The 22,064-nt window shown below is 52.4% G+C and overlaps 1 protein-coding gene across 1 annotated transcript; it reads left to right on the top strand.

The window, feature by feature from the left end:
* Positions 1-7,155: 7,155 nt before the first annotated feature.
* Positions 7,156-15,930, top strand: SRL (sarcalumenin). The gene is made up of 6 exons (XM_032397751.1): positions 7,156-7,238; positions 8,915-9,016; positions 9,809-9,904; positions 12,899-13,015; positions 13,730-13,963; positions 15,119-15,930. Exons 2-6 carry the CDS (start codon positions 8,947-8,949, stop codon positions 15,928-15,930), a joined length of 1,329 nt encoding a protein of 442 aa, XP_032253642.1. The 5' UTR covers positions 7,156-7,238; positions 8,915-8,946.
* The last annotated feature ends 6,134 nt before the right edge of the window (positions 15,931-22,064 follow it).

Here is a 22,064-nt window from a genome sequence, read left to right as displayed (position 1 = left end):
AATTGAGTCACACCGAGGGGTGAAGACTTCAGGTTTTACTTCTTCCAGAAGTATTTGCCTTTGGAAAGTGAGTGCTCATCTGCATTCATGAATCCTCTGGGCATTAGCAATAAGAACGTGTATATGTGATGGTTGTGGGATTGTGGGTGATTTCTCTCCATAGCCCCCAAAGCAAGAATTCCCAGGAATTAGGGATGGGGAAGAGGGGAGTGGAGTTCTGTCAATTTTCTGGACTTTATGGGTTAAAAGCAATTGTCTTGAAGTCTAAATCCTTTTTAAAGGGAGGAGGAAGAGGATGGACTAAGAAGCTGGCTCACCTCCTCTCCTTTCTGGGGGTTGGTGGCCTGGTGCCAGGAAAGCCGATGAGGCTCAGTTGGTGAAGAGCTGGCTTCTAGAACCAGCCCACGGCTGATTGGTTTAACCAGCCCTGTGGCCTTGGGGCAGCCACTCCTCAGAGTTTTAGGCTGCTGATTAGTGAAATCAAACCACTTGGTCTGGTCTGTGAGGGGGTCCCTTTTGACGCCTAATCCCATGGTTCTCTCTGATTGGTGCCCTTGTCATTGTGTCCTGTCCCCTGGGTGAATCATTTTGGGGCTGGAGTCCAGCTGGGGACTAGCTGTCCTGGTGGGATTAACCTTGACTTTAGCAGCTTGGCCGGGAGGACAAAGAACCTTCCCAGGATGGCTGCCTCGCCCACTGTGCCCTGGGTCCCTTGTCTGGGGGGAAAGAGGTAAAGGCCAACCAAATGGCGAGAGAGAGGGTCCTGGGGTTATGGGAGGATGTGGACACTTCCCTTCTAGGGTCCTCAGCATGGGCATCTGCAAAGCTGTCTGAAGCCTCATCCAAAAAGCCAAAGAACAAGGGGCCCTGAGTGGTGAACATTTACTCTGTAAATAAGGTCAAGAAAAAAATGCGACCCCCAAAGAAGCTGCTGACCATTGGCCCAGTCCAGGAGTGTTCAGAGACAAGATCAAGGACGCGGAAGGGGTCTGCCACTCTGGATCTGCAAACTCTTTCTGAAGGGCTCTCAGCTGCACTTGAGGCACGACCGATGAGCTGTCTATGTGTTTGGGTGAAGGACAGCCTGGTGATAGACCTGGGACCCTCTGGGTGCAAGACTGGTGTTCCTGACTCCTGGGTACAGATGTGTCCAAGGCTAGAACTAGAAAGTGATTGTCCCCCTGGGGCCTTATTACGGATGACTCATCTGCATACTGTGTATGCGTGACCGCCAAAGATATTTTGCCTGTGTGTGACTTGGACTCCGTAGTTTCAAATGGATGAAAAGACACATGGAGGATAACCTTGGCAGAGCCTTAGAAACATGTGCTAAGGAGTCTTGGACAGGTGGGATTGAGTTACCTTCTATTCCGTGGAGGCACTGAATAAATTCAGCACCTAGAGGTGGGATCAGAACAGGTCAGCCAAACAAAATCTCGGGTTCTGACCTTTCTTCTCCCGATCTCCAGCTTCAACACAGACTCCCTGACACCTGGCACTGAGGGTGGCTCAGAGCAGTGGTTCTCAAATGTTGGTGCTCATTAGCATCACCTTCTGCAACACGCAGCTTCACGCTGTCCCACCCTTGGAGACTGGGCGTCTGTGCTTGGAAAGCCCCGCAGGTCTTGGGTGCCGCCCGCACGTGGCCAGGGAGCTCCGCTTGGTTTCTTGGCCCGGGCTCTAGCCCATTCCTGGAATGCTTGTTGGGCAAAGAACTTGACTTCCTTGTGTCCGCTTTCTCAGAGGTTAATAGTCCTTGCTTCCCATGACTCAGAGGGCTGCCGGGAGGAGGGAAGGGGACCGTAAAACTGCTTTGGGAAGCGTGAAGTTCTGCGTGAAGGCGAGACACCGCCCAGCTCAGTGCCTGGCACGTGTTGGTCAGCAAAGTCAGCAGATCCTGTAGTGGGGGCTCCTTGGGCTTTTGGGGAAAATGATCAAGAGGAGGCTAGTGGGATTTTTAGGGATAAGGCAGGAGAGGCAGGAACAGTGGCTGTCATCCCCCATCCTTAGGCCCCCCATCCTGTCCCTGGCAGGCACAGACAGATCCAAGGGAAGCACCTGGCAAGAGATAAAGGGGTGGCTGAACCCCAGCTCCTTCATCTTCCCACACCTCTGAAGCACGTCGGTGGAGCCCTAACCTTCATGGGTCGTGATTTGCAAACTCCGTGGGGGCAGAACGAACTGTGGACTGAGAGCCATGAACCTGGGCTCTGTCCCAACCCTACCCTGACCTTGGGAAAGTCTCTAAAGCTCCCTGCCAGAGCTTCCCCCCACTGCACTTGGACTCGGCAAGGCCCCTGGTGACTCCACAGTTCTGAGTCCATGTGGGAAGTGCTTTGGAATGGGTTAGGAGCTGGGGAAAAATCAGGTGTTTTGTTGGTAGTAGAGAGAGGAACTGAGCCTGGAGCCCCTGTTGGGGCTGTGGATGTGGCAAGCTGCCGAAAGGCTGACTCCAAAGATGGCAGAGGCAGTGTCGGGAGAGAAAGCAGAACTGGTTTATGCCATGCTCTGCGCGGCATGCGGGCCTTCCCGTGATCTGTGGGGTTGAGCTGGGGGCTTGCTATTCATGTACTCTGATGTAAGCACCCAGGCCTGTCCAGGCCAGGGCGGCTGCCTTGGCAGCAGCACATATAGTACAGCACTGTGAGTCCCGGGGTAGACCAAGACTCATCTTACCAGGCTCTCAACCCTTGGAGGGTGTCTGGGGTGTCCTGTGCCCTCCCCCACCTCCTCCAGGGGCCACTAGGGGGCTTCAGCTAGATGTTGGGGAGATCAGGGAGGGAGGGAAGACACTGGATTTAATTTCATGGAATTGAACTGAATTTAATCAGAGGCTCTTGAAGCCTCTGACTGCCTCCCAGAGGAGATATCAGGCCCAATGGCACAGCTGCTTCCTGGGGATTAGGCTCTGGGGGCCCAATGGCACAGCTTGTTTCATTGAGAGATTTTCCATCAGAGTTATTTTTAGTCTGGGAAGGAAGGTCACAGGGCATGAAGGCATCACCCTTGGTCTTTTTGCTCCAAATTGCTTGGCAGGTCAGTGACAGCTTGACACTAAATCATAAAAACCAGGGAAGGGTATGGATGTATACACACACACATGCACATATTTGGATTCCTGTCTGGGGCCCAGGAGTGGAAATACACAACAATGTAAAGTTCATGATAAGCCCCCAAAGTCTGGGGTCCTCATCTCCCTTGGGATTATGTAGGCCTTTCAGCCTTACCAGGGACAGAGGGTGTTCTGAGAATATTAGAAACACCACAGGTGGTCAGACCCAGAGTGTGTTCCACCCACCGTCCCCACCATCATCGTCACCACCACCACCACCACCATCCTTACCATCATCATCACCATCCCCACCATCCTTACCATCACCATCATCATCACCACTACCATCTCACCCTCACCATCATCATCACCCTCACCATCATCACCACCACCATCCTTACCATCATCATCACCACCATCCTTACCATCACCACCACCATCCCCATCATCACCACCATCATCATCACCATCACCACCATCCCATCATCCCCACCATCACCATCCTCACCATCACCGCCATCACCATCACCATCACCATCATCATCATCATCAGCATCATCATCCCTACCGTCATCATCATCAATACTAGAGGGCAATAGGGGCCTGTGGAAAGGGCTAGATTCACCAGAGAAGCCTGGACCATTGCTATTCCAAGGGCGAATGCCAAGCCTTGGGTGACTCATCCAACTTGGGAGCCCCCAGTGGGCACATTAGTAGGGAGGGGCCAGGAGCAGAAGCCTTGGGCTCAGGGCCTCAGGGCTCAAGATTGTTTATTAGTGGTTTGCAGCTTTGGCTGCCTAGTAGAATTACCCAAGTTTTTTTTTTTTTTTTTTTTTTGGTTAACATCCCGATGCTAGGGATACAGCCTAATTCAATCAGAACCTCTGAGGTGGGGGAAGGAGTGACACCAAGAACTGGGTGATTCCAGTGTGTAGCCAGTGCCCGGAACCACTGGGTCAGAGGCATTTTTACCAGGTGGTATAGACCAGTGTTTCTCAAACTAATGTGGAAACAAATCACTGGGGCATCTTGTGAAAATGCAGATTCTGATTCAGTGGGTCTGAGCTGGGGCCCGAGAGTCTGCATCTCTACCAAGCCCCCCGGGTGATGCTGGTTCTGTGGGTGCCCAGACCACGCCCTGAGTAGCATAGGTGTACCACCCCACTGTAGGGCCAGGCAGCCTCCTTTGCTGCTCTGTAGTTAAAGGGCTTCAGCCAGCTGCCAGCTGTGTGTTGGGCAAGGCATTCAGTGTCTCAGATTTCAGACCTCTCAGCTGTAAAAATGGGGAGAAGAGTAAGACTTGTCTTCCAGAAGCAAGTGAAATGAAGTAAATTGAGTAAGATCAATTAATGTCTTATTTACATAAAATGCTTAAGCATTGCCTGGCATACTGAATAATTGTACAAATGTGTCTTATATGAGATATATTACATGTATCTTGCTGCTCAGAGACTGTCAGTCTCTTTGGGTTTAACCAATTTCCTGCCGTAGATTTTTCTCTAGGGAGTTGGGGGTGGGGATGGGGGGATGGAGATGCAAGCAGAAGAATTAACAAATAAGGAAAGAAAATTTTAATGGGTAATGTGTAGCTCTTCCCCAGAGGGACCAGAGATTCTTATTGTACCCAGATGTCACCACAGACCTCTTCATGGCACTTTCTGTGGGCTGGGCACTGGGGAACACAGGGAGGATTATTAACGCCTTGGCTCCTGTAGTCCAGACGGGGAGAGAAGGTGTGTGCAGGGAGGGGCGAGGTCCCAGTGAGAAGGGGTTCCCCTGTGCACCCCTGAACACAGGTTGGTGCAGGAGGCCTGGACGAGGAGTAGACGGTTCTGCGTTCCAGTCACCCACTAGCCACCTGTTGTCTTAGGCAAGTCAAAGACTTTCTCTAGACCTTCTGAAATGTGTCTGATGGTAATCAAGGAGATCAGTCGAGGTCGTGAACTGGAAAGAGTCCTATCAGTGTAAGCCGCTCCTTTATAAATAAAGGCACCTGAATTTCCTCTTTCTGAATTTGATAGCAGGTTGCTGCTGTGGGGAGAAAATATTTGTTATTGGCCTCTGGAGGTTGCCCCAGCTTTCAGGGAACAAGGTGGGTGGGTACCCTGAGGCAAGAGGGGCACCCCAAGATGTGGTTTTTCTTTGTGGGAGGCAGGGATGGGAATACCAGGCTGTCCCCAGCGGAGGTGGGATGCCACTTGCTCAGAAAGCATCTTTGTGAGTTAAGGGAGTCCCCGGGGCTGTCTCAGCTACCCCAAGGCAGGGGGCCAGTCCTCCCTCGTCCCCCTCCTGGAGCCTCCTTCTTAAACAGGTCCCAGCCTGGGTGGGATGGGACAGAAGGCATAGAACCCATCCTCTCCCCTAGCCCCATTTTGCACATAAATCCCACTTACCCCCTGACAGAGGTCTCTGGCACAGACTAGGTCCCCCCCTCACTCCTGCTCTGCTCTCTCTGTGCCCTCAGCTCTCTTGGTAAAGCCATGGGCCCTTAGAAGGGGATCCCCTCGGGAACGGGTTGGCTAAGGCCACCGGGAAGGCCTAGCCCTGCCCATTTTGGGTATCTCCTCCTCCTCAGGCCATGTTCCCTCTAATTTAAGCTAGCAAGGCCAGCAAATGCCTGCCCTTAAGGGGACAGAGTTGGATGTGTGACTTAATAAGGCCGAGAGCCACAAGTAATCCCCTAAGTACTTGCCCTGTAACCTGAGATGATCTGGCCTGAACACACCTGTTTTCACTCCTTTGCTGATAGCAGTATAAAAAGCATGCCGGTTAATGACTCTAGGAACTGACGAGGGGGTGGAATGTCCAAGCATCTGTCCTATCGTGGAAAGATCTCCTGGTGAGCCTGGCTGCACGTGCCTGCCGCAAGGGATCCCTGAGTTTCCCTCCTTGTGGTGATCAGGACCCAGTGGAGGCTTGAGAGGTGGGGCTCTTGGGGCAGCTCAGCCGCTCACTCCCCAAGGGATGGACAGTGGGTGGGAGGGAGGCCGAGTAACACCCGCTCTGCTTGCCTCAGAAGACCAGGGAGGGAGGTCCACATCTCACTCCCGGAGGACAGGAGCTAGGTTGCGTTAGACTCTTTAGAGAAGCAGAGTGAGTGCCAACCCTGTGAAACTGACCAATGGTGTTCTAATCATTTAGAACTGCAAGTTTCCGCTTCGGGTGGCACAGAAGATGTTGGCAATTTGTTGGAGAATCATTTCTCTGCTGGAGAAGCAAGTCTAGAGGAGAAGGAAAGGGCGCTTTATGCGGAGGCGGCCCCTCGAGAGAAGACCCTGCTCCTTCACTCCCCGGATGGCAGGGAGGCTGAGAGCTCGGAGCAGACAGCCACTGGGGCCCCTGCCGGTGACGGCCCGGGCTCTGGTCCCGAAGTCAGCCTCTCCAATGCCTCAGCCTCAGAGTCAGCTGCCCCTGGGGACCCTGCGGGGTCTGGGGAGGAAGAAGCGGGCCCACTCGGAGCCAGCACCCTTCCAACAGAAGGGGAGGGCGGGCCTGGAGAAGAGCTGGGATTGGGAGAGGGCCCAGGACAGGAGGGGGCTGTCAGGGAGGCCAAAGGGCAGGCTGGGAGTGGCTTCGTCCCTGAGGAAGCTGAGGAGGTCCGAGGGGACCACCCTGCGCAGGGGGCAGCAGGAGGGACTGCACAGCCGGAAGTCTTGGGAGCTTCTCCTGGCATGGAGGTCACGGAGGTCCACGCCCCTGAGACACGACAGGAGGACAGCCCAGGGCCTGATTGGGAGCCAGAAGTGCCAGATGGAGTCTTGGACATGGACACAGAAACCAAGGAGGGGGCTGAGGACCGGGGGGAGCCCAGCCCCAGCCCAGCCTCGGAAACCGGCCATGCACAGAGCTCCGAGGCAGGGGGCGCCCAGGAGGACCACCCCCCCCGAGGGCCAGGCACCAGGGCTAACGGAGGAGGGCCTGGACGAGGCCTCCTCTGAAGAAGAGAGTGGTGACCATAGTGGAGGCGAGGAAGGAGGAGCTCCATCAGAAGAAGAATCTGAGGAGGAGAATGGTGATGGGGAAAGTTCAGAAGAAGCAGGGGATGCCTCGGAGGAAGCCGAGGAACCCCAGGAAGCAGCAGGAACTGAGAGCCCTGGAGATGACGAGGGGACCCAGCTGAGCTCTGAGGAATTAAATACAGGGCCCGAGGGGGACGAGGCAGAAGAGTCTAAGGAGGGGCCTCAGGGTAGGGGATCACCAGGATAGCTCTCAGCACTCTTCTTGGAAGACCTGTGTGTGGTGGGATAGGCAGGGGCAGGGTGGGGTGGGAGAACACCCAGCCAGCTCCGGGTTTGCTGGGTGGAGGCCCCGGCCAGGATGCCTGGCCCATGGGGTGCCTTTGGGCCGCTCATGAGCCACTAAACCCTGTTGGGAGGGACCAGTGGGAGGCTGCACCATGTAGGGCCCAGAATAACCTGGTCACTTCCGAGTGAGGCCCTCTGGAGCCTCCCTGTTAGGGTCCCTCAATCTACTTTAATGTGGGCCAGTGCCTTAACCTGAAGGACATGGGACACAGTGGCAGGTTTTGGGGCCCTGTGGTGGCAGGCTGGTGGAGAGAGGTGTGGGTATGGTGTGTTCTGGAGCTCCCTGGGTTCTCCCCTTGAAGACTAGGCTGGGTCCGGTGGGGTGGACGGGGACCAGGGTCAGGATGGTGATAAGAAATCTCAGGCTGGCTGGGACTGATGTCCTGCAGGACTGGGGGATGGGGCGCAGGGGAGGGCAGGGCCATCACTGGAGATGTAGTGCATCCTAAGGATGGCCGGCGCCCCCCCAGGCCACATCCGAATATGCTGGCCTGGACCAAGAACGGCCTTCAGGATGGAGGGCCTGAGTTCAGTCCTCACTTTCCAGCATGGCTCCCCCACAGATTTCCTTGCAGGATTTAGTTTCCACACTGCTTGTTGGGCACTTGCACCCTCCACAAGGGGAAGGGCCTGCAGCCAGCCGGTGGCTCCCCTTTTCCCCTGTCCCTTCTGTGCTGCGTCTGGGGTTGGGCTGCCCCGGCAGATCTTGGTGGAGAATCACATTCCTGAGGTGTTGCACGAGGCACAATGATTCTTCTCTGCTCCCATCCCTTGTCGAACTGGTCTCCCCTGCCCCTCATGCCCAAGTCCATCCCACCCGGTAGGCCTACAACGTGGGCACCCCTCCTTGGGAGCCTGCAGGGGGTCACCAGGGCATCTCCCACTTGGTCAGAAGCGAGGGTTGCCCTCCCCCGCTCTGGCCCAAGACATCCAGCTGCAGCTCCTCCCACCCAAGCCCCATAGTAGCCTGTGTGATCCTGATAAAATGCTCATTTTTGTCAGGTCAGCTGTTTGCTTAGAGCCCCTCCCTGGCTGCCAGTGCTCCTAGGAAGTAACGCAGACTCCTATAAATGGGTCCTGTCTCTTGCCCCCATCTTACCTCCTGAACTCCTCCCCTCTGATCTCAGCTCCCAGGGAGGGTTTCTGAACCCCCAGCTGGGATTTCGTAGGCACACATCTTAGGCCCCCATAGCTTCTGGAATCTTTCCTGCCATAGCCACAACACTGACTGTAATTATTACCTTACTTTCAAGATGATTTCTCCCCCGAAAACTCCGCAAGGGCAGGAGCTATGTCTGTTTTGGGCACCACTGCATTCCTAGCATGGAGCTCAGTCCTGACCCATGGTAGGTACTCAGTCCGTATTTGTTGAATACGTGAAATGGATCATGGAGTTTAGCAGAAGTTGAGTTTGGATTTTCAGAGTCTCCTCGAGACAGAACTCGGTTCAGTTGAACTTGGCAAGCCTTCCTGCAGCACTTCCTTATGCCCTTTCCTGCAAAGAGCAAAGCCCGGCTCTTAGCTTTGCCCTAACCCTGCTCTGTGCTTCTCTCCCCAGAAGAGGCAGAGGATGTGAGTGAAGAAGCCCCGATGAGGGACCGCTCCCACATTGAGAAAACTCTGATGCTGAATGAGGACAAGCCAGTGGATGATTACTCTGGTAACCAGAGGAAGGACCTGGGACTGGGGCTGGGTCCAGGGCTGGGCTCTGAGGCCGGCAGGTCCCCAGGGCTGAGAGCCCTGGAGATGGGGGGCTCTGTGGAAGAGGCTCCCAGAGCAGTGTCCAAGGCCTGGGTGGGGGCTCTGGATTGGCAGGGAGGAGGAGAGGTGATCCAAGCAGAGGGAACAGGGCCAGGGTCGAGGACAAATCCCAGTACTGCCGCCGGGGGCCGGGTACCAGCCTTCATGCCGTGGCCAGGGAGGTTTGCTAATGAGAGTTCATCCCATCTGCTTTGGTTTTTACAGCTTATAAAGCCCTTTTATTCCTGGCACTTCATCCTCAGAATAACCCAAGGCTTTCAGTGGGGCTCATGTCTCCTCTTCATTGAGGAGCTAGCTGGAGCTCAGAGCAGCCTCGGGTTTGCACGGGTCTCATGGGGTGCACAGCTAGAGGGAAGCAGTGAGAAGGTCGGGTCCAGACAGCCTGGCTTGGGGCCCCAGTTCCTCCTTCTGGGCCTCACACCCTGCAGGCTCCCTGCCTCACCCTGGGAGTTGCTTCTCCCTGGAGGGAGAAGAGGATCAGGTTTAAAAAAAAAATAGTGCAGGAGGTTTTGAGGGTGGGAGGGAATGCCTTTTGGTTAACGATTTCTGAGGGTTGGGATGTGGACCAACTCCCTCCAGGAATGCTAATGTATGGCTGTAGAGTGAGGCTACCAGCTGGGGGGAGGGGTCCTGCAGAGTGAGCCTGGACCCTCTTCCTTCACCCTCTCCCTTCACCCTTCTCTGCCCCCAGTGGTGCTGCAGCGGCTTCGAAAGATCTACCACTCATCCATCAAGCCCCTGGAGCAGTCTTACAAATACAACGAGCTTCGGCAGCACGAGATCACAGGTACCCTCGTGGCTGATGCTGTTTGCTTAGAGCCCCTCCCCCGTCCCTCTTGAGCTGTGTGAGTGGCGGGCGTGAGGACATGTGGAGCTGAGCTCTCCTAGATCCCCCCCGGAGGCCTCGGTCCCGGGATCATCCTTCCCCTGCAAGGGTACCCATATCTGCACAGGGTTTGTGGAGACCACGTTGTTTGCGTGCGCTCATGCTTCCGTAGTACAGTCATGGTTTCCCAGTTTCCATCCCTCCTGTGCTGAACAGCCCCCCAGGGCCCCTGACTGCGAAGAAGTCATGTATCAAGTTCCCTAATTTGCCCGGAATCCTTTTTTTTTTCTCCTTATCACTTCTTCAGTTGGCTTTCCTTGGGTCTGGATTCATTTTCGGAATAATAAAAACAAGGGATACTTGTTGCCAAAAAGAAATCAAATAGTGGAAAACAGTATGGATTGAAAAATAAAAATCCCTCTCTTGATTTTCAGCGTCTCCCCTTCCACTTCAGGGACTCCCTCTGTTATAGTTTCCTGCAAATACTTCCAGACATTTGCTCTGTGCCTGTGAGCAAACACAGGCGCGTCCTTCTCTGTTTGTGTTTTGCCCGATGGTATCACAGCGCATGGTTGTGGGTGCGCAGCCGTGCTTTGCTCTTTCTGAGCCTCTGAACACACCACTCTAGATAGTCATTGTCCAGCTGACGGACGATCGGGCATTTGCCACGTTCAGTTCCAAAAACGTTCCAAACGTGACTCTGATTGCTAGGTATTTTCGTGCAGATCCATTTGTAGGACACATGTTTCCAAGTGCAACAATGGAGTTAAGCATTTTCGTAGTTGTTGCCAAGTCGCCTTAGGTCGGACCAGTTTGTGGCCACAATGGTCTGTGAGAGTCTTGTTCCCCCGCAGCCGTGCCCTTTTCCCGAGCTGCTCCTCTCCGAAAACTTTCACGGTGGTGTCTGGTTGAATGGTGAGTGGCGTTACACATCTCTCTCTGTGTGAACTGGGGGTTTCTGTATTCTCTCATGTGATGCTCTCGATGGCTCTAAAGTGGGTAGGGTGTTTAGGCTAGCCATTATTCCCGCTTCACAGAAGAGGGCCCTCAGGCGCAGACGCCAGGGATTCGCAGCCTCCCTGTGTCTCACCTGTGGCCGCCTGCACATGGCAGTAGCGCCCCCTGCTGCAGACAGCTGAAACAGCAGTCCCCAGAGAGCCCGTTTCTGGTTCGTTTCTGGTTCGTTTCTGGTTCGTCTCTGCTGGAGCTGGAAGGTCCAGTTCCCCTCATGTCTCCCAGGCCTGGGCCAAAGACATTCTCTGTAGCATCTCTGTGGTTGTAACGGGATTCCTGCCACCCTCTCCGACTGCCTATCCCTTCCTGTCCTCAAGCCAGGGGCTGACGCCCAGAGATGCGAGCGACTCATCGTGTGTGTTTTCCGGCAGGGAGGATTGGGGCGGGGCCGTGGTATCAATTTCAGGCAATTATTTATGTGCCTGCCATTTATGAGACACCGTCTTGGTCTTCTGGGACTAAGTTTCACCTTCGAGAAAGAAAACCAGCACCTCAAGAAGCAAGGTGCAGAACAAGAAGAATACTGTACTCCTCTTTGGAGAAAAAAGATGGGGAATGTGATATCTGCTCCTATTGCTTGGATTGCATGCATTAAAATGCCTGAAAGAATACGTAGTGGGTGTTATGGCCTAAGCGGATTGGGGACAGGGGTGGGAGACTTTCACTCTATACCTTTTTATACTTCTGATTTTTGAACCAAGAAATTAAATGCATCAAAATGGAAAAAAAAGAGTGTCTACTGTCAGGGCCTATGTGCCGGGCTCAGGGAGACAAAGAGGTTGGAGAACTTGAGGTGTACGTGACACTGGGTTGGCCCCTGTGCCGGGGCTCAGAGACGAGTTGCAAGAACAGACGCCTGCGAGTCAGCAGCCAGCGGTCTCATCCCCCCCGCCCCCCGCCCCCGGTTTTGAAAGCACTGGAGGATTCTGCTTTCCCTTCTTAGGGACCCCAACTGGTGTGGCCCACGCAGGGTGCTCTTCCTGACATTGGACACAGGGCCCAGAAACCCAAGAACTACCTAGTCAGTGCTTGGTCCTGGGACCTGGCAAATAGGTCATGGTCTCTGGAGGCTAATTTGAGACTGGCCCGGAGCCCAGGGTCAGGCTGAGCCTGAGGTAGGATGTCAGGGGGCCCCCGTCCAGGATGTCTAAGATTGTGTGAGCCTCTTTCATGTCTTTTTTTTTTTTTTTTTTTTTTTCCGATTCAGATAACAGAGGGTTTTTTTTTTTTTTTTTTTTTTTTTTACTTTTTTTTTGGATTTTTTTTTAAAAGATTTTATTTATTTATTTTACAGAGAGACAGAGAGAGAGCACAAGCAGGGAGAGCTGCAGGCAGAGGGAGAGAGAGAAAAAGGCGTCCTGCTGAGCAGGGAGCCCAATGTGGGGCTCGATCCCAGGACCCTGAGATCACAACCTGAGCTGAAGGCAGACGCTCAACTGACTGAGCCACCCAGGCGCCCCTTAAGACTTTATTTTTAAGTAGTCTCTACATCCAATGTGGGGCTTGAACTCACGACCCCAAGATCAAGAGTTACACGCTCTACTGATGGAGCCAGCCAGGCGCCCCCAGGTAGCAGAGTTTTAACCTCTTCCCCTGTGGTAGTTCCCTTCTCCCCTTCTTATGAACCATCCCCCAGATGCAAACCAGGAGGCCTCACCCACAGTGAGCTCTGAGTTGGTGTGTTTGTTGATGTCACTTACCTCCTTCTGGTGCCTGTGTGCCAAGGATCTGTGTAAGGCCAAAATCACGTCTCCTGGTGTCTTTTAACTGGGTGATCGCACTTACCCAGCAAGACACGTGCCACGGACTGCCACACCCTGCCCGGTCTGGTGTAGAATTCTATAACTCCGTCAGATGGGCGCGGGATGCGGCGGGAAGCACTGGGTCACTCCCGTATAAACTTTGTCAGTCACTTCCATGTCTAATTCCTGCTGCCTGCAGATGGGGAGATTACTTCCAAGCCCATGGTGCTGTTCCTCGGACCGTGGAGCGTTGGCAAATCCACCATGATAAACTACCTCCTCGGGTTGGAAAACACTCGCTACCAGCTCTATACAGGTAATAGTGGGATTCTCTTGCCTGTGTGTTGGCGTGTCACTGTCCTATGTGAAGGCATGATGAAATAGTCATGTGTGTCTTCAATAGAATGATGAGAATTACAAGAAACCAGCAGCTACAATCTGTGTTCACAGGAGCATTTCTCACAAGGGCCGAGAGGTAGAAACCACCCAAACATCCATGGATGGATGAATGGATAAACAAAAGGGTCTATCCGTACAATAGAGTGTGGAGTATTATTCAGTCTTAAGAAGGAATGCATTTCTGAAACATGCTACAACATGCATGAATCTTGAAGACACTATATTGAAATAAGTCAGACACAAAAGGACAGATATCTTACGATTCCACTTACGAGGTGCCTAGAGTCATCCAATCCATAGAGACAGAGTAGAGGAGAGATTACTGGGGGCTGGGAAGGGGGAATGAGTGGGGACAGTTTCAGTTTGGGAGATAGATGGTGGTGAGGACTGCACAATGGTGTGAATGTGCTTAATGCCACTGAATTGTACACCTAAAAATGGTTAAAACTGTCAATTTTGTGACATATATTTTACAATTAAAAAAAGAAAGAAGACACTAGCTTAGCAAGCAGGGCATCCAGTTCTTGGGGTAAGTCTGCCCTGAAACCCCTGGCTTACCCACTTACCTTGTAGTAGGGTCTCTGTCGCAGAGGTGACCGTGTCCCGACTGACCTCGTGCCCATGCGTGCAGGTGCTGAGCCCACCACCTCTGAGTTCACTGTCCTCATGCACGGACCCAAGCTGAAAACCATCGAGGGTATCGTCATGGCTGCCGACAGCGCCCGGTCCTTCTCACCCCTCGAGAAATTTGGCCAGAATTTCCTAGAGAAGCTGATTGGCATCGAGGTTCCCCACAAACTTCTGGAGCGAGTCACTTTCGTGGATACACCAGGCATCATTGAGAACCGCAAGCAGCAAGAAAGAGGTAGTTGAGCGCTTGTATCTGAACAGCTTGAGCTGTGTCTTAGAAGACCATTCGACAGAGGGTGGTAGGCAGACTGGGGAGAGGAAAGGTGGCCAGCATTGTCCAAGATGAATTGGATCCCTGTCCATGTGTACTTGACCTCTGGTTAACTTGGGTCCTGGTTTGAACCTGACCTCGAACTCTTCCTGGTCCAGTGTCTGCTTGACCAGGCCTGCTTGACCAGAAGCCTGCATTAGACTTCCCAGCATTCTCTTCTAGTGGGAGAGGAGTGCCACTTTGGGCCCAGCAGACACGTGGTTATGACAGAGGCCAGTGAGTATCACCATGACACAGGGCTGTCTGCAGAGATGAGTCATCACAGGGCATTTGTAGGATTATAGGCCCAGATGGTGGAACTTACTTTATGGTTATAACTCTCATTTTGGTTTCCTTACTGTTTTACTACTAGTGATAATATTGTCACTAATAATTATAATAGTAAATTAACCTTTATTCTTCTATTATGCATCAGATAATTGTATGTATTACTGGTTGATTGTTGTAGAAAAATTTCAAGACAGGTATTCTTAGTCTCCTCATTTTGGAAATAAGTGGAAGGAATTAAAATATGTCGAGCACCTACTGTGTGAGAGGCAATTTAATTACGTGCTTTCCTTATAGCAACATCATACTCTTTATATCAACCTAGGTATTATTGTTTTTCTTGTCATTTTGTAGCTAAGATGGTACAGCTTGGAACTGGGCTGGCCAGTGGCAGAACCCAAATTCCAGTCCGGGTCTTGGGCCAGCTCCACATTGCTTCCCCCTAAATAGCATATCCTCTCTTTCATATTTTTCTAATTCCCTGACTTCAGCCCTTCAATGTCTTTGCCACTGTCCCATATCTTTTTAGACAGTAGAAAGATCTCCATTTTGAAAAAGTATTTTACTTTCCTGGAGCCTTGGGTTCCATAGATTAAAACAAGGATCAGGCTGTTCTTGGCTGAAGGCTGACAAGGCGCAGGAGATATGCAATTAATTCTTTTAGTCCTTGGAAGCCCAGAAAATCCCTACTGCCTTTATTCCCTTCAATCCAGCCAATGGTTTGGTTCTGGAAGGGGGCACGAGGGGCTTAGGGTGAGCCTGCTCAGCTTGACTTCTTGCTCCCCCCCCAAGGTTACCCCTTCAATGATGTGTGCCAGTGGTTCATCGACAGAGCGGACCTCATCTTTGTCGTCTTTGACCCAACCAAGTTGGACGTGGGTCTGGAGCTGGAGACGCTCTTCCGCCAGCTGAAGGGACGCGAGTCCCAGATAAGGATCATCCTGAACAAGGCCGACAACCTGGCAATGCAGATGCTCATGCGGGTCTATGGGGCCCTCTTCTGGAGCTTGGCCCCACTCATCAACGTCACAGAGCCCCCGCGGGTTTACGTCAGCTCCTTCTGGCCACAAGACTACAGGCCCGATACACACTGGGACCTGTTTCTCAAGGAAGAGATCTCTCTCCTGGAAGACCTGAACCAGGTGATCGAGAACAGGTTGGAGAACAAGATCGCCTTCATCCGCCAGCATGCCATCCGGGTCCGCATTCACGCCCTCCTGGTTGACCGCTATCTGCAGACTTATAAGGACAAAATGACTTTCTTCAGTGATGGAGAGCTGGTCTTTAAGGACATTGTGGAAGACCCCGACAAATTCTACATCTTCAAGACCATCCTGGCAAAGACCAACGTCAGCAAGTTTGACCTTCCCAACCGCGAGGCCTACAAGGACTTCTTTGGCATCAACCCCATCTCCAGTTTCAAGCTGCTGTCTCAGCAGTGCTCCTATATGGGGGGCTGCTTCCTGGAGAAGATTGAGCGGGCCATCACGCAGGAGCTCCCCGGCCTCCTGGGAAGCCTTGGGCTAGGGAAGAATCCAGGTGCTCTCAACTGTGACAAAACAGGGTGTGGCGAAACCCCAAAGAATCGCTATAAGAAACACTAGGTCGTTGTGTCGCTGTTCTGGGGTTCCTGTTGGTGGATGAGCTTGTGTCCTCTCTGAGAAGTCCTGGTTTATTAACCCTTTGAGCCACACTGGCAAGAATCTTTACACGCCGGAGATTTGGGAGTTAATTGAGGCCAGTGGTGGGGGAGGGTGCGGGTCAAGGGAGGCCAGAGGAAACTGTGAATTATAGTGTGCCCGCCTTGTTGCTTCAGTGGGGGGCCTGACTGAGGCAGGTCAGGCCCTGCCTGCTTTTCCTGGGTCCTATCGCAAAGGGACAGCGAGCAGCTAAATTCTAGTGTATACTGAACTTATACTGAGGTGATGAGGATCCAGCTGAAAGCAGCTGAAATTCCTTTTTCGCCCTCTAAGCTGGGAAAATAGGGAAGACTTGATTTCTGTAGGGCTGCTCACGTCCTTCGTGGCTTCCTCCCACGCAGTCTCCTGCTGGTCCTCCAGCCCTCGCCTGCTCCTTGCTTGGGTTGGCTTCAACAGGGGACAGTCTCTTGGGTCAGAATCCACCTGGGTTTCGAGCCTACCCCCAGGACCTCCTCCCTGCTTCCTCTTGGGGCGGGGGAACGGTTTAGGATACCAGAACGCTAAGAGAGAACAGGAGTCCCCCAGGCTAGGAGACAGAGCTGCCTCCCCCCTGCCATTTCTCTGATGTAGTCTTCTAAGCCGGCTGGGAAGCTCGGTCCCTTTCTCGGCCCCAAGAGGAGGCTGAGTGTTCCATGCATTCAGGTAATTGACTTCTTGGAAGTGACTTCAATGAAACTACCAGAAGGGCTCAGAGGGTTAATTGGTTTGCAGTGTGTCTTTGTCTATTGCATGTCTTGGAAAACTCAGACCCCAAAGGCATTGGGTTTCAGGGGGGATGATGGAAACCTTGCTCCTTTTCATGAGGGTATTCTCTGGGAGCCCATCTCCCCCGGATGAGGAGGAGGCGGTTTCCAAACCTTCTCTGCAGAGACGCTCTGCGGAAGGGTTGTCCCCTCCTGGTTTTCATGCCATGGCTTCCCCTTTCTTCTCCATTCCCTGATGTGCCAACACTCAAAACTCAGAGTGATTTCCCACGAGTCAGAACCAGTGCCAGCCACTCGGTGTGGGTGGCAACCAAGGCTTCACATTCGGTTTTCCACCTGAACTTGACACTGATTTGCACCAAACATACCACAGGGCAGCCAGGGCCTTCAAGTACGGATGGGTGTGAATATGCGTGTACTGCCTCGTCCAAGAGAGCTGAGGGAGACAGCAGAGGCCAGCGGGCATGGAGAAAGGATGCTCTGTGAGGGGCCTGCCTGGCTGCTGGGCAACCCCGGAGGGCAGTGGGGGATGGAGGGAAGGAGCCTTTTGACGAAAAGTAGGTGGGTTGAACAGTTCGTGCAAATCCAGGAGACCTGGGCCAGGGCTGCCCGGAGTGGCAGCTGCAGCCTCGTGAGCCAGCCTCACTTGGGAGCGAGCCATCTGGGGGGCTTCACCATGAGGCCTGGGTCAGGACCCACCAGCACCAGGGAGTCACCTTGGACCAGAAGGAAAGCGAAGATGAAGGCAGATGGGAGGCACTCTGAGGACGAGGTCATGGAAGCAAATTGCTGATCAATCAGATTAGGTCCCTGTGGAGAATTTGGAATTCCTGCTTCCCAGAATGATTAGCACTCGGGTGCATGCTGCAGCAGGACCTGGAAGCTCCCACAAGAAAGCCAGAGGCCCCAAAGCCTCCAGGATATTGTTTCTAAGGACAGAGCCAAGCAGAGCACCAGGGGCCTGCTGGGGCATCCAAGGAGCCTGGTGACCAGGGCCTGACGAGCTGCTTTTCTTCTCATTAAAAACCAGCCCTTGCCTCACCTCCCCATCACATCCCCTCTCACCTTGCTCCTTAATGTTCCCATTGTCCTCGAGCATATCAGGTTTTCTCCGTGCAGTGGAGCCGTACAAAGTACAGAACTGTTATAGCAGCCGATGCCCCCGTCGCTTTGGGGGAAGCGGGTGCAAGGAGGCCAGTACATTCATACAGGATCTTTGTTTTCGTAGGACTGGGGCCGACATTATCATTGTGATCTTTTGTCCCTTTCTTGTTCCATCCATTTGCCTTTTCTTACTTGTTCCTCTGCTCTCTCAACCTGCCTTTTCTCTAAATGGCCCGTAGGCTGGTCAGCGGGTCTGCCTAGGCTTTCAGTGCTGTTTGGGCCCCCGCTCTGTGGATGTGGATTTCAAGCAGAATTCTGACTCTTTGGGGAGGAGGGAGATTGGGACCTGGGGGTAAATTTAGGATCCAGAGATTCCCCCCAAGAGGAGTTATCTGTAAGTATTTGTGCCTGAACAGTTGCTGTTTCTCTCCAAAGTGGAAACTTTCCAGTGTTCTTGCCGTTCTGATTTCATCAGGGAGGAAATCTCAATAAAGTTCAATCTCTCTGTGACACCGCGTGCTTTCTCATGGTCTCTGGCCAGCCTAATCCCTTCCTCTTCCTTTTATCTAGTAGTAGACTGATTTTTATTAAGACTTGTTTTTCAAGCAGTTTCAGGTCCACAGCAAAACAGAGAGGGAGGTAGAGGTTTCCCACACACCCCCTGCCGCCACGATGCACAGCCTCCCCCACTCACAACACACCCGGCGGAGTGGAACATGTGTTCCAACTGATGAGCCGACGTGGACATGCCCGAGTCACCCAGAGTCCATATGTTAGGGTTTGTTCCTGGTGGTGTGCATTCTGTGTGTTTTGACAAATGTATCATGATATGTCCATCCTTATAGAATATACGGGTATTTCCACTGCCCTAAAAATGCTCTGCCCTCCACCTGTTCATCCCTCCCGTCTCTTCCCAACCCCGAGTGCTGCTTTCTAAGTTTCTTAGGGATAGATTGACAATACACGAATTGCCCACTTGTGTTTTAGACACCCCCGTGCCTTCTTCGCTAGACCCTTCCTGCTCTCAGCCCCCCAGTGTCAAAGATGACCTTGAAACCCAGGCTTCCCATTGTAGGATTGGAAACGAAGACATGCTCTCTCCTCAGCCCCTGGCTGTCATTCTCCCTGGCGTCTATGGCACTAGCCCGTTCATAGGAACTATGGAAGCTTCTGTCCCCAAGACTCTCAGAGAGGCAGACGCCGCTACGTCCATGTCCTCAACTACGCCACTGCCCACTTGGTAGCTGAAGATTCTGGGGAGGGAGCTGGAGGGTCTGTCCTGAATGTAAGGACGGTGCCTCCCCTCGGCTTCTGCTGAAAGTGGCGCTCTCCACAGCAGGACCCCGGGCTTCCTCCTTGTACTTGTTTTTAATGAATCCTTACCCTGTCCTTGACTCCCTGAGCAGAGCTCCTTTACTTTGAAATGGAGGACTTCACACTGATTCAGAGCGTGTTTGCAAAGGAAGGACCTGGGCCCTGGGGAGTCGGTGGGAGGTTGGAAATATACGGGGGTGTGAGAGTGAACAACATGCCATCGTGAGGGGGTCAGCACAGGGAGGATGCGGAATTGGTGGCCACCTGCTCTGGGTTTCCTAAGTCGGGAGAGGCTGATCTCAGGGTGGGATGAGTAGGGCAGTGTGGCTCATTGCCTCCCTCTCCCTTGCCCTCCTCCTGATTCGGGGGTCCACAGTCCACAGTCAGCAACGTAGTAGCCTGACCCAGCTCACACCACTGCTGCCCTCCCCCAGGTCAGCTCTCCCGCCCATGACAGCAACCAGTGTTTTCCTATGACTGGGAGAAATACGGAGCGTTTTCCTGGAAAACAGAAGGTAGGTGAGGTCTGTTTTGAAGATAAACATCACACACCAGAACCTGCCAGCATGTTCAAAATTGTGCTATTTCACAAGCCTTGTACCCTACTGACACCTTTACATTGTCTGCCATGAGGACAGCCAGATGCCATGGAGAAAGCAAAATCAAAGACCATTCTAAACCTAGCCAGGTGATCTAAGGGGCCTGAACGGAACGAGTGTCTTCACAGGGATGTGTATGTATGTGAATATGTGGGGTTTACCTGTGGTTATATGTACAAGGGGCGTGCAAATGCCTGCATGGAAAATTGGCATGTGTGCGGAAACCAGTGTATATGTGAGTGTTTGTGGCCAAAAGATCTCTGAGTATGTAGCACGGTGACCAGCACGGAGGACTCTACCTCCGTGCCATCAGAATGAATGAAAGAGTAAGTGGGTTTGGGGGGAGTAAAGAAGGTGTCTGTGTGCTGTATGTTGTGTGTAGAGGGTCCTTGGGGGGGGGGAAGGTATGTGTGGGTGTGGCTGTGAAGAAGTAATTGTATGAATGACATGTGGATGACAGATTATGGGAGCATTGGGCATAGGCAGGTGTGTGCATGGGGAGAGCCAGATACCCTACCCAGGGGGGAGACCCAGGAAGACCCAGCCGTAGGAGGACACCTCTGAGGCCCTGGCTTTGCAGTCGTAGGCCCCCCCAACCCAACCCCTCAGCAAACTGAGGGGAAGTCGGAGCCTTCAAAAACTCACAAGCACTGGCAACATTTCGTGCTGATTCTACTGTCTGTGACATTTGGCTCAAGCTTTTCCCAGTCTAGGGAAACCTTGATGGCAATAAAAAAGAAGCATAAGAAAAACAAGAAAATGAGAGTAGAGACACGCATTTGCCTGTAGCAAAGGTGTATCCCACAGGTTCTGAGGTATTATTCCCTGTACCAAAGGTTAAAAAAATAACATGCATAAATGAGCATTTTCTGTGAGTGCTTGCATTGTGGAGCATGTTCTGTTTCCGCATCATTTCACTGGGGGAAGAAAACCAACTTCTAGGGTCCCCCTTTTGCCAGGAACTGGGCTAGAGACCAATAGACATTCCCACAGTTATATTTGATATGATGAGGTAATTCTAACAGCCACATGCCAGGCCACATGATAGGTGCTTTATGTGTATTATTTCGTGTAATGCTCACATCGCCCCACAGGTAGGGAGCTGTCTCACACGGAAAAGACCAGAGACCCCGGAGTCGGATTGCTTGGGCTTCGTCCTGGGCTCCAGCACTTACTGGCTAGGCAGCTCCAGGCAAATGACACAGTTGTGTGCTTCAGAATCCTCAGCCATGAAATGGAGATCCGAAGAGCCCCTCTCTCTGCGGGGCTGAGGTGAGGATGAGATCACTTAAAACAAGCAATGTGCTAGAAGTAGTACGCAGCCCACAGCAAGCATTCCATGCATGTTATTATTATTCATATTTTACTGATGAGGAGACTGATGGTCAGAACGGTGGGGAGGCGGCATGTGGAGGTGGGAGGGCCAGAATTCCATCTGAAGCCTGACTCACGCTATGGCAGGCGAGGTTACTTGCCCAGGGTCACATTTGGTGACACTGGTCTTTCCGATCCCAGGGCCTTTCCCTCCTCTTCAGAAACTGACAAAAATGCAGAATTGCCTGATTTTTTTAATGGTCCGTCAGCACCTTGAACCTTGATGGTAACGAAATTTTAAAACACACGTAATTTGCATTTGAAAATTTATTTATTTATTTAAAAGATTTTATTTATTTGAGGGAGAGAGAGCTTGAGAGATCACGAGCAGGAGGGAGGGGTAGAGGGAGAAGCAGACTCCCCGCTGAGCAGGGAGCCCGAAGCTAAGAGGAGCTCCATCCCAGGACCCTGGGATCATGACCTGAGCCAAAGGCAGATGCTTAAGCAACTGAACCACCCAGGTGCCTGCATTAGAAAATTTGTTAAGGCGGGGCACCTGGCTGGTTCAATCCGTAGAGCATGCAACTCTTGATCTCAGGGTTTTAAGTTCAAGCCCCATGTTGGGTGTAGAGATTACTTAAAAAAATAAAATCTTAGGGGTGTCTGAATGGCTCAGTCAGTTAAGCATCTGCCTTCTGCTCAGGTCATGATCTCTGGGTCCTGGGATAGAGCCCCGTGTTGGGCTCCCTGCTCAGTGGGGAGTCCGCTTCTCCCTCTCCCTCTGCCACTCCCCCTGCTTGTGCACTTTCTCTCTGTCAAATAAATAAATAAAATCTTTTTAAAAAAAGAAACCAAAATATATTTTTTATTTTTTTTAAGATTTTATTTATTTATTTGAGAGAATGAGTGAGAGGCAGAGGGAGAAGCAAACTCCCCACTGAGCAGGGAGCCTGGCGCGGGGCTCAATCCCAGAACCCTGAGATCATGACCTGAGCCAAAGGCA

Source organism: Phoca vitulina, unplaced genomic scaffold, assembly GCF_004348235.1.
Source record: "Phoca vitulina isolate PV1807 unplaced genomic scaffold, GSC_HSeal_1.0 scaffold102, whole genome shotgun sequence".
Classification (NCBI taxonomy): Eukaryota; Metazoa; Chordata; class Mammalia; order Carnivora; family Phocidae; genus Phoca; species Phoca vitulina.
The sequence above is the reverse complement of the archived record's forward strand: the minus strand, read 5'-3'. Positions and strand labels throughout refer to the sequence as shown.